Genomic DNA, 12,345 nt, shown 5'->3' with positions numbered 1-12,345 from the left:
AGACACTAATAAATGTTTACTGAATGAATGATGTATTATTTAGTTTCCACAATACTCCTATATTTTGACACTGCTTTATGTAGTGATAATGCATTCATAGGGCTTTATTTACAGTTTGTAAACTACTTTAACATACATACTTTGACATAATTCTTAGAGACACTCTATGAGTATGGTTAGACAGGTTTTATCTCCATTTCACAAATAACATAACAGGTTTGGGGATGTTATATGGCCTCCTAAAGTGTTGTGACTAATAAGGAAAAGATTCATGATTGAAATCGAAGTCTAAGTGCTGCTCTGGTACCATCTGTCTTTATATCAACATGAGGGCCAGGGATTTAGCTCAGTGGTTCCGGGGCCTGCCTCACAATGCAGGTCCCAAGTTCAATCCCCGGTACCAAAAACAAACAAACAAAAAACAAAACATAATGACAATTGTTTTGACTAAAGAGGTCATCAAAAGGCTTCTTATTGGCCTGAGATGTGCAAGGATTGGCCACATGCCCTAAGAAAAGTTCAATAAATTCAACAGCAGTGTCTTCAAAATTTCAAGGTATCTCACGAGTCCCTTTAAATTTCTGATGGTTTTTAAAATATCTTTCTCTCAATGTTGGATTTTTTTTCTTGGTTTTTGTTATGATTACCGCCATTCTACGTCACTGAGATTTAGAATTCTGTTGTTGGGCCGGAGATTTAGCTCAGTAGTTCCTCCACCTGCCTCGAAAGCACAAGGACCCGAGTTCGATCCCCAGTACCAAAAGAAAAAAAAAAAATTCTGTTGTTACTGCTCTTTCCAACTCCGAGTCCTTTTGATTCTTCCAATCCGGTCAATTTCCTAACATTTTCATTGTTATAATGCTAGTTCAAGTTCTGTTCTTATTTACCAGAAAAAAAAAATCAAATCTCTACTATTCTTCCTCCTTAATTAAACAAAGCACCTAGATTAACCCATACAAAAAAATTTAGGTCGTCTTCCCTCTCATACTGGGGATGGAACCCATGGTGCTCCATCACTAAGCTAATTCCCCCCACCATCACCCTTTTTATTTCTTATTTTGAGACAGGACCTCACTAAGCTGTCCAGGCTGGCTTTGAACCTGTGATCTTTCTGCCTCCACCTTCTAAGTAGCTAGGATGGCAAGTGTGTGCCATTGAGCCTGGCAGTAGCTTCTTATCTGAAAAACAAAAAGAAAATCCTGAATCAGGGCCGGGGATTTAGCTCAGTGGTGCCGCTGACTGCCTCGCAAGCACAAGGTCCCAGTTCGATCCCCAGTACAAAAAAAAAAAAAAAAAAAAGAAAATCCTGAATCTTATTTTCAAGGTCTCTTCTCAGTTTGGCTATTTTCAGTCTATTCTATGTCATTCCAAACTCTGCCTGCAGGTACAACTGCCCAATTTAATCAATCCCTAAAGCAAAATCAGTCTCTGATTGTCTTAAAAAACTGTTACTCATCTGTTTCATTCCCATACCCAACCCTTTAGCCAATATATATCAACTATCTAATATTATTGGGAACTTGTACCATACCTGGTTTCTCTCTTTCTCTTAATTTATGCTTTTGTCATTCTTCACTTCAACTATTCCATTAATCTTCTAACCAGACAACCTGCTTTAAGCCTCTGTTCCCTTTAATAATTTGTTCCGCACAATACTACTAGAATTACCATTCAAAAACCAAGATAGCAGGTCACTATTTGACTTTAAAACTGTCAATAATAATAACTGTGAAGACACCATTTGTTCAGTACTTACCATTAGCCACACTACACATTCTCATGTTATAAGGCACATACATTAAGCCTCCAAAAACCTCAGAGTAAGACATTATTAACTCTATAGATGAGAAAAGTAAGGCTCATGAATGTTAAGTATCTTGTTCATGCTGAGAAGGTTATTATTAAGTGGTAGAACTAGGATTCAAACCCAGGTAGTTTAACTCCAGAGCTTGTGTCCTTAATCAACCAAAGGCTATCCTGCGTACTAGCTTAAATTTCAGCTCCTCAACTTGGTATACAAAAGATCCTTTCCAGCTTCATCTGCCACTCCTTGCCAAGCATTTTACATATTATTGCCATATATAATTCTGCCTTTCTGCTTCTGTTTTCTCTTCTCCACCCTTACCTTGTTTGGAGAAATTAGACTCATTCTTTAAGGACTACCTCAAAACATTACCCTCTCAATGATGCTGCTTCTTCAAATTAATATAGTCAATTCCTTCTCTTCACTCCAATAGCATTTGTTTCCAACTCCTTATATTATTTATTTATAAAAATGTTTCCCCAACTAGACTGCCAGCGCAACAAAAGAATCTTACTTAACATCTTTTTTTTTTTTTTACTTAACATCTTTTTAAATTCTGCATCTTCAATGCCAAGCACAATGCCCACTGCCCATGGAAATGTTACCACTCCCTGCATATTTCAATCCTACTCATCTTTCAAGGCCTCTTTCCTCCTATGTAAAACCCTTCCTAGATCATGTCACTCCAGAGTCATTACTGTCTCCCTTCACACTCAGAACACTTGCTGATGTTACTCTATTGGCAAATATTAATCATGCCTGCTCATATGAAATACACTAACTTTTTATAAGTACTTATTTCCCAAAAGATCAAGACTGCTTTTTTACCTTTTTTTACTTTGGTTGTCTTCCCATTGTTTTGTTATTTTTTGTTGTTGTTGTTTTCTTTATTGATACTGGGAATCGAACTCAGGGCCTTGTACTTGCACAGGCAGGGCCTCCCCACTGTTTTGTTTTGTTTGGTACCAGGGATCAAACTCAGGACCTTGCACTTGCAAGGCAGGCGGCCCACTGTTTTGAAGCATACAGCAGAAACTTAATAAATAGTTGCTATTTGAGTTCTCTGATATTCCAAAATGTTTTACATACCATACAAGGATGTCAAATTAGCATCAGCTTATTTCATTTCTTTGTATGGTGGAATGAAGTCATGTGATTGGCACTAAAACACACTTCATTTAATAAACCAAAGTTCTTTTCACCAAACTTTTCCTTACAATTCTTGCCAATTTATTCAGTAGCTCTGGAACTTGAAGCTTTTGCCTCTCTACTGAGCATCTGTATTTCCTACTTGGCATTTTCCTTCTAAGATAATTTGTTACCATAGTGTTCTTTCTCCTTCTCTCTTAAACACACACATTATATTCTCTGTTCCTTTGCTTTCTCTTGGACACATGGTACTGAAGATTTATTTTAGTATGGTTAACAGTTTAATGGGGGTGGAAAGAAAAAGAAAAATCTTTTTTAAGAGTTATCTTTTTACACAGATAAGTCTACAAAATAGGCTTTATACACAAAAATTAGAGAGCAAGCTGCTTTGAAATATGAAATACAACTAATAAGAAACACTGAAGTAGCTTAATGACCCTAAGACCTATGTGGGTCATCTGAAAATATATAACAAAATTAAGAAATTCTAATAAAGCTAAGGTACTGGAAACGGTAGCCAAATGATCTCAGATTTAGAAGCAGGACAGCTGGCAATACAGCCTAAATAAATTATAAGGCTGCCCATTAGAAATACATTCAGCCTATGGGCCGGGGATTTAGCTCAGTGGTTCCACCACCTGCCTCACAAGCTAAGGACCTGAGTTCGATCCCCAGTACCAAAAAAAAAAAAAAAAGAAAAAAGAAATACATTCAGCCTAAAACAAAACATAAACACTTCAAGGACTTAGTTCAATCTGAAAGTGTGGTAATTTACAGCTAATAAAACCTAAGAAATAAAGGGAAAATGTTGAATGTAAAAGAAAATTGTCACATTGTAGGTACTAAATGAACATACACACAATATAGACAATGCTCTCTAAATAATAAAGATGAATTTTTGTATTATGACTAACAGAATTGGTAATTTCAAGGACAATCCAGCTTTACAAATCTGGGACCTAATCTATAAAGGAAAATGTACACTGAACAATTCAGGTCAAGTAAACTTTGAGGGGAGGAGAAAAAGCAATATATAGAAATTCGTTTTGTGTTTTAGTTACCACACCAACTTTGCTAATGGGCAGTAAAGCAAACATACTTATACAGTTAAATGTTTTTTCCTAGTTTGTTTCCATTTCTTATTTGCAACTTAGCTAAAGAACAACAATGCTTAATAGGATATAATTAAAATGGCTTGTACTATTTTACCTAACTCATTTGCGCTTTTATCAATTTTCAAACAGAAATAATTTTTTTTTGGTACCCGGGATCGAACTTGGGACCTTGTGCTTGCGAGGCAGGCCATGGAACCACTGAGCTAAATCCCTGGTCTCAAACAGAAAGAATCTGACCTAAGCCAGCAACTGGACTAGGCTCAGAACCAAATTTAACTAACCAGGAAACCTAATCACCCATAATCAGTGACATGCAATTGCCATTAATAATGCTAGTCACAAGCTTATCACATTTATACCTAAATCAACCACAGGATTTGAATCATCCAAACTTCATAAGAAGTGAATTTCAGGCATCTAGTACTAAACCCAGAAAGATCTGTACCTCTTTAAAGCTCAGTGTGGTGGCATACATTTGTAATTCCAGCACTGAGAAGACTGAGGCAGGAAGATTACCATGAGTTACAGGCCAGCCTGGACTACACAGTCAGTACAAGGTCAGCCTCAACTACAAAGTGAGACTCTGTCTCAAAAAACCCTAAATAAATAAAATTAAAACTTATATGACCAGCTGGGCATCATCATGCACACCTGTAATTCCAGCACTGGGAAGGCTGAGGCAAGATGATTCCAAGTTCAAGGCCAATCTGGACTACATACCGGTAGTGAGAAGCACTCTTGAAAAAACAACAATAAGGGCTCAGGATATAGCTCAGTGGTTGGGTGCTTGTCAAGCGTCCCTGAGGCCCTGAGTTTGATTTCCAACACTGCCAAAAGAAATAATAAGATAAAAAACAACAATAGCAAAAAATAAAATGAAACATAACCATAAAATACAGGTTTTCTCACTAGGATACAGAACATAAAGTTTAGAGACAATAGAACAGAGTTTCAGGGAGTAAAAGACTATTTATATTTAATATCAATTATTGTTTTCATTATATTACTATGAAATGGTACACATGCAAAACTAGCACAACTGGGACTTAAATCTGCATTTAAACAAGCTCAAACTGAACAAGTGCAGTGATCATTAGTTTTCAGAAACATCACCAAATGTAGTGTTATGGTATAACTGAATGTAAAAGGCAAAAAAGAGGCCTGGAAATGAAATTTAAAAGTGGAATTTTGGGACTGTATGAAAGGAAGATTTCCAAGTAACTGATTAAAACGCTAAAGACAAGACTTCAATGGGCAGTGCAAACTAATCTGTTACATTCTGTCTCTAAACAAGTGCTATCAAAAATTCTAACTGGTTAATAAATTCCATAATGAAATGAAAGTTGTCTCCATGAAGAGGGTTTACTGATAAACATACTGATACACGTATTTTACCTAACTATAATTTTCTATACTAACAAGCTCCTTTCCCATTCACCTAAAACAAATGGCTTTTCATACAAATAAACTATAAATATGACTGCTTATTGGACTCATATCTCACCCCTGAGGAATCTGCCTTATGCCTGGAATCTCATTTTTACTGCATTAAAACAATGTAGGGGAAAAAAAAGTGTAGGAAAAACATTACCGTACATATGACAAGGAACAAGAAGATTCATAAGCACAAGGATAACAGAAATTCATTGTTCAAAACAGCATAAATTTATTGTTCAAGAATGTGACTGGTTATCTTTTCTAACAGTCTGATGAAAAGTGCCCAGGGAAATACACACACACACACACACACACACACACGCACGCACAAACACACACACGATATAGTATAAAATGAGGCGGCAGCCAATGTCCCCTGTTCCCACATCCATAAAACTCTTTTGAGATTTCTTGACAGAATGAATGCCTGAACTTTCTTCCTTTTTTTTAAAGATTTCTCAGAACAAGTTGTCTGTAACTATTTAACTCATTCCAATGCCTAGTTCAATGGAATACACTAAACTAACTTTGAAAATCCACATAAGCCTACATACAAATCAGTGTCTATTTTTTGAGGCTCAGATTGAAAATCTTAACTTGAAAAAGAAAAACACATTAAGGAAAAAGGTTTTCTTAATTTTAAATATTTTAATGGAATCACGGGGTCATATTTCAAAACTGAGCTAAGTGCTCACACACTGTGCCAGTACATTTGTGAAGCTGAATGAAAGAGTAATAAATAAAAGGAATATCTATTTTAAAAAACGTGAAGTAAAAAAAAAAAACTACAACGATTTCAACTTATCGATACATGGTAAAGAAAAATTTCAAATTGTTTTTAATCTTCAAGTTGATAAGTTGTCGCCAGGAACTACGAATATTAAGCAACTCTCGATTAACCTCAATTCCTCTATTTTAAATAAAACCACTGACGTACTGTGGATACTCCTCTATAAATTCTGCCCTGGCTCAGAAACATTTAACTTTTTCTTCTAGAGAGCGTGTGGGAGTATGTTTATATGGGAAGAGTAACCCCTTTGACAAAACAGTGTCGAGGGTTTCTAATATTTCTTCCTATCCACGAGTCTTTGTTTTTCCCCCTTTTATTCTTCTTTCCCACCTACTCTGCACGTACAACCTAGGCCCCCAAATCCTGCCTTTACCCTTTGTCCAAAGCCATATGGCGCCCCTGTATCCGTGCGGGGTGGCACCTGAGGGCCGAGCACGAACCCCTGCGGCTGGGGCTAAGCAGGCACCGACGGGGCGGACGGCTGTCACCGGGGAGCGGGCGTGGGCCAGAGCCCAGGTGATTCCTGACTGCTCGTCACCCAGCCCCATGTGGCTGAAGGTCTCTGAGCCCCTAGGTCAGCCCCGGCTAGCCAGAAGCGCCGCTGTCGCGGGGAAGAGAGCTAATCACCGCCCCAAAGCCGCTTTGACAGGCCGAGTAGAAAGAGAAAGGGGCTTACTGCGGCGAGCAGCCCCGACCCCCGAGCTAGGAAACCCCGAGAGCAAACCCCCGCCCCGGCCTGGAGGCAAGCGGGAGACCACAGAGCCACCGACTCAGCCCAGCCCAACAGGGGCCCGCCCAGGGGCCACTCCCCAAGGGAGGCAGCCAGTCACTCGCTCGCCCAGTCGGGCCCGCTCCTGAGGGGACGGGCTCCCGCCCGCCCTCAAACACAGCGCCTCAAGCCAGGCCCCCGGGGCTTCGGCTACCTCTCACCTTTGACGACGCGGTCAGCCCCAGGAGGGGGCGGCGGGGGCGGGGGAGGGGGCGGTGCAGCCCGGGCCGGCTCCGGGGCGGCCATGCTGGGCCCGGGGCTCCGCTAGGCCTGGGCCGGGCGGGGTTGGGGGCGGGGGCGGCGGCTACCAGAGCCAAGCGGCGGCGCCGCCGGGGAACATGGCGGACCCTTTCCTTCAGAGGGGCTAAGACCGGCATGCACCGCGCGCGCGGGGGCGGAGGCGGGACAGGCTCTAGGGACTTGGGCAAAATTACTGAGGGTAGGAGAGAAGCAGCGCGAAGCCAAGGGATCAGGTTAAAATTCTTTGCATGCAGAAACGAGGATGAGTAGAGGGCGGCCGGTAGCTAAAGTTGCTGTGGTAAATGAGTGCAAGGAAGGCCATAGGCTCCTTGTAAAATGGAGAGTCCGGATCAAACCTCAGAACCTCCTACTAATAGATGTATAACAACTGTCAGGTTTGATTACAAAAGAGTTGACAGGGTACAAGAGAATAGAGGCATTGTAGGTTCTACAGCAGATATACATGGTCATCCAAAAGTTTGAAATAGAATTCATACCCCTGTGTTTAGAGCCTGGAATTGTCAAGAGTTTGAAGGCACAGAATAAGAATGTAGCTTATAGCAGTCTAGTCTCCAAGGGTTAAGAATCAAATTGCTAAGGAGAGGGGCCGCCTGCCTCGAAAGTACGAGGTCCTGAGTTTGATCCCCAGTAAAAAAAAAAAAAAAAGGAAGGAGCAGTGAGGAAATTAACACCAACAGATATTCAAATAATCTGCACAATTCTTCTGAGAAGGCCATAACCTCGCTTTTGATTCACTGAGAAAACAGATTTGGAAGGCAGAGAGCTAAAAAAGGAATTGGAAATTAGTTCCTTGTTTCTGCACATACACAGAATCTGGGCCCAGGTGACCTATGGAAACTTTGTAGAGACGAAGGTGACTGATATTCTGGAAGGGAATAGAGGAAAAAGAACTGATTTGATTCAACCGTAATTACTAGACAGGGCTGGGAATTTATCTCATTGGTACCACGCCTGCCTCGCAAGCGCAAGGTCGTGAGTTCGATCCCCCATACCAAAAAAAAAAAAAATTGATGTGTGTGTGCATGACACCAGATGTGTTGATTTGTGGACAGGGACCAGCATATACTACGATCTTTGTATTTTGATGGTGTAGGATCCAAGTGGGATGGACTGTGAAACTCCTGCACGTCCTCCCATTCAGTAAAATGTGCTCACAATCTGTTCATAATGGATGGTGATAATTAGGCAAGCAATAGAATAAAGGTCTCAGGATCTTCTTTGTGTCAATCTCAATGATCTTGAGAACTGGGGTTAAAAAAAAAGGAAGAAAAGCTCAATGGACATTCTTTGCAAAGTAAGCTCACAAAATAATCTTTTTTTTTTTTTTTTGGTACCGGGGACCGAACTCGGGACCTTGCGCTTGCGAGGTAGGTGGCAGAACCACTGAGCTAAATCTCCGGCCCCATCACAAAATATCTTTTAAAGAGAAGAGACTTAGAGTGAAGTAGGAGTAAAGATGGATCTTTCTGGTATTGAAGTGCTGTAACTCCCCAGAGAAAGAGGGCCATGGAAAGAGTAAGGAAGGAATATGAGGCACATCACAAACGTGTAAGGTAGAAGAAGGTACTAGGAGTACCTGGACCAGCAGTGTATTTGTAATAGGACTTTGAATGCCCAGAGAATCTCCCTCAGGAATGGAGGGAGTAAGTATGTAATGTATTGGGTTACTCTGGCAGGAAAAGGATAAGAAACATGCTAGCAACAGTAATAACAAAGAAAGGCACTCTATTTAAGGGATCCCACCTTAAGTGTATATCCTTCAACTCCACTATTGCTCCTCACTTTCACTCAGTCAAAAGCTTATCAATCAGATAATCTATCTACCTATCTTTAGGCTTCCCCACCCCAATATGTAAGAGCAAGAGTGTACAGAAGGGAAAAATGACAACAAATTTCATTAAATAGAACTATCTTATAGATTTATTAATGAAAAATACTTTACAAAAACAGTATGTGTGGCCCTAAAATAGATCAGCTGACTGAGGGTTTATAATGGCGACTGAGCAAGTGGCAGTAATGGCTCTGCTGCTGAGGAAAAAGGGTTTGTTATGGTTCCTGACTCCATCTCTTCAGAATGGTGGATGTTATGTTGGCAGCTCCACACACCAGGTTTAGGACATGGGGAAAGACTGACTGACCATATATAATACCTCAGCAGGTGGGCTTCCCTTAGATGATGTGGTTAGGACCCTCCAAGGATGAGGAAGATAGTCAAGCAATAGGAATAGGTGGATAAAACAAAGAGTAGAACTTGGGAATGTAGTAGGAACCAGAGGATGAAGGTTCAGGTGGAGGTGGGGGCAGAAGAGTATCTGAGAATAAAATGATGACATTATGACACTAAGGAATGGCTAGTTTTCAGAGTAATGTGATGGATTGAACTTTAAAGTGGCTTAAATAAAGCCCTAAATAGCAGCTGCTTCCTTTTGCTAGGGGAATCTAAGTTGGAATTTTAAATATTATTTCCTCCCAAAGAGGAAAAAAGAGCCAGGTCTCTTTTGACATTCCTGGCACTGCTAGGAGAAACTGCCAATTCTCATAACCATGACAGGGATGCAGGGTACCAACTTTGCCACAGTAGTTTTCTAGAGAAAAAAATAGCACAGGAAAAGGGTGAGCAGGACTCAGCTGCTGTGCTGCAGGACTCTAGCCTTGTTCTGCTCTGTTCTGAGGCATCTGCTAGAACAGACAGAAACCCCTCTCCCCTGTCCTCCTGAGTCCAGATTGGGAGGCAAAACTGCTTTGCCTCCAATCATCATCTGGGGGAATATCTACTCTTCGAGGACCAGGTGTTCGTGAGACTGGAACAGGAGCTGAATTCCAAGCTGACCTCCTCGGGGATAAACGAAGACTGCTGGATGGTGGGGACACAGGGTGAACAATGGAAGGGTAGGAGGGTGAATGGAAAAGATCTCCCCAGGACTGAGCATGAGGAACTTGAAAGCCCTGGCTTCTCTCTGGTAGTGTGGCAGTGTGGGTTAGCTGAGGCTTGTACCCTGTGGTACTTAGGAGTCTGGCCCTAATGTGCTGGTTGGTCTCTGACCAAGGTCCCAAGGAAGCATCAGTTCTGGAACGATGGGGGAGACTCCGATAGGTCAAAGTCCTTCCTGTGTACTGGACCGCTTGGGAAGTTTCACTCCTGTCACACATAGCCAGAAACTGCTGGACATTCCTGGAAGTTCCTGAGGACAGAAAAGAAACCCAGAGATTGAGTATCTTCATAAAATAATTCTCCTTCTTAGTGAATCATTCCTGGCTGTTCCACCCAACTCTTTACTCCCATACAAGCACACATACAAGGAAAACACAGCACCTAATTTTGCTTTTGATTTTATTTTCTTTTTTGGGGGTGGGGGGGATACTGGGAATCAAACTCGGGACCTTGCGCTTGTGAGGCAATCGGAGGAACCACTGAGCTAAATCCCCATCCCTTTAATTCTTTTTTGGTACTGGGGATTGAACTCGGGTCCTTGCGCTTGTGCATTTAATTCTTAATATACATCAAAAACAAGTCTCTTATCTCCAACTTGGGCAAATGAAACAGTCTCCTGAATGTTGTTATACCTACCTTGTTCCACTATAATTCCTCCAACATAAACACACACAAACACACACACACACGCACAAATAGCCTCTGAATATAGCAGATATACTGCCCTTGCAATGACTAATTCTCTCTCTTTTTTTTTTTGTACCAGGGATTGAACTCAGGACCTTGTGCCTGTGAGGCAGGTGGTGTACAATGACTAATTCTTTTTTTTTTTTTTTTTTGTACTGGGGATTGAACTCAGGTCCTTGCGCTTGCACAGCAGGTGGCAAAACCACTGAGCTAAATCCCCAGCCCTGCAATGACTAATTCTTGAGCAACTACTCTAAAGTCTCGCTTATGATGCCCAGTGGTGGTGGTGGGGGAGTCTCACTTAGCTTTTCTTAACACAGTGGTACCTTTAGTAGGGCTGCCTATGCTTACATTCCTGCTCAATCTCTGAGATCTCTGCTTTTGTTCATACCACTCTTCCCACATACACAATGTAGAATGCCTTTTCTATATATTTATTCAACATTGGCATTATTGATATTGTTGGCTAATAATTCTTTGTTGGAGATGAGGAGAGACTGTCCTGTGTATTGTATGATTAGTAACATCCCAGGCCTCTACCCATTAGGTGCTAGCAGACCTCCTCTTTCCTGTTGGGAACCACTGCCTTAATCAGAGACTGAGCCCATAAGAAGGAAAAGAAGAATCCCTTACTGTAGAGGGTCAGTGAAAGCAAGAATGATGCTGCCCACCTTCCCCAGGATCACCTGGGTTTGTACACATGGCATGGGTACTCCAGGTGCAGGGTCTTTCCAGGCTCCCCTTCACTCTTTATTCTCTTACACCATCCCTCAGCTGAGACTCATTACACAGCAATAGGAGAGGAATTAGTAACAGAGATGACACTTCTGCTTTGGGGGAATCACAAACACTGGGTATTAACTCCCCTTGGTCACTTAAAAGGTTATTATATAATGACTAAAATAGTTCATTTTCATAAGTAGCCAGATTCTAGGGGTGCTAGTTTAGATTCTGACCTAAAAAAACATGATGCCTAAAAGATAATTCAGTCACAATTCACAGAGATCAATGCTCAATCTTAAAACAGTAATTTATACCCTTACACCACTCCATTTCAGGACACCCCACCCCCCTATACTAATTTGACCCTTAAGAGTTCCCTGGAAACACATTCTAACATATAATATTACTGAGAGGAGTTACCTTGGGTTCTATAAGGCTCCCCTGCCAGGCTGGGCATCAGGACATCTGGGGACAGGAACTGTGGTTGGGGAAGGTAGAGTTGGGAATCAAGGAGAAACACAGAAGGATCATGGATGACAGGGAGGGAAGAGGAGCTGGAATAACGGTTCCTGGTTTCCAAGGGCTTTTTCCTCATGTTTGATGAATCCTTATAATGAGACAAGACAAAAAACACAAAAATGAGGATTTACACACCACAGGATGTGGTTGGGTAAACAC

The 12,345-nt window shown here is 41.3% G+C and overlaps 2 protein-coding genes across 14 annotated transcripts in view; both read right to left on the bottom strand.

Annotated features, from left to right (window-relative positions):
- The window catches only part of Ppp3cb (protein phosphatase 3 catalytic subunit beta), a 52,221-nt gene extending 44,785 nt beyond the window's left edge, over positions 1-7,436 (bottom strand). For 5 of the 8 annotated variants that reach the window (XM_087184707.1, XM_004846278.4, XM_004846280.4 and 2 more), the window contains exon 1: positions 7,226-7,436. In XM_087184707.1, coding sequence (XP_087040833.1) covers positions 7,226-7,310 — 85 coding nt within the window. In that variant the 5' untranslated portion in view covers positions 7,311-7,436. Of the gene's footprint in view, positions 1-4,719; positions 4,896-7,225 lie in introns of those variants that run through there. The other 3 variants (XM_087184711.1, XM_087184712.1, XM_087184710.1) reach the window with 3 other exon arrangements.
- A 1,791-nt stretch (positions 7,437-9,227) lies between these two features.
- The window catches only part of Usp54 (ubiquitin specific peptidase 54), a 126,870-nt gene continuing 123,752 nt past the window's right edge, over positions 9,228-12,345 (bottom strand). For 4 of the 6 annotated variants that reach the window (XM_087184702.1, XM_087184701.1, XM_087184699.1 and 1 more), the window contains 2 exons: positions 12,088-12,274; positions 9,228-10,507 (listed from right to left, as the gene is read on the bottom strand). In XM_087184702.1, the coding sequence (XP_087040828.1) occupies positions 10,005-10,507; positions 12,088-12,274 (690 nt within the window). In that variant the 3' untranslated portion in view covers positions 9,228-10,004. The remainder of the gene's footprint in view (positions 10,508-12,087; positions 12,275-12,345) is intronic. The other 2 variants (XM_087184703.1, XM_087184704.1) reach the window with 2 other exon arrangements.

Source organism: Heterocephalus glaber, unplaced genomic scaffold, assembly GCF_053883595.1.
Source record: "Heterocephalus glaber isolate CG9 unplaced genomic scaffold, H.glaber_assembly_v1.0 deba00001497, whole genome shotgun sequence".
Lineage (NCBI taxonomy): Eukaryota > Metazoa > Chordata > Mammalia > Rodentia > Bathyergidae > Heterocephalus > Heterocephalus glaber.
This window is presented reverse-complemented; position numbering and strand designations above follow the sequence as displayed.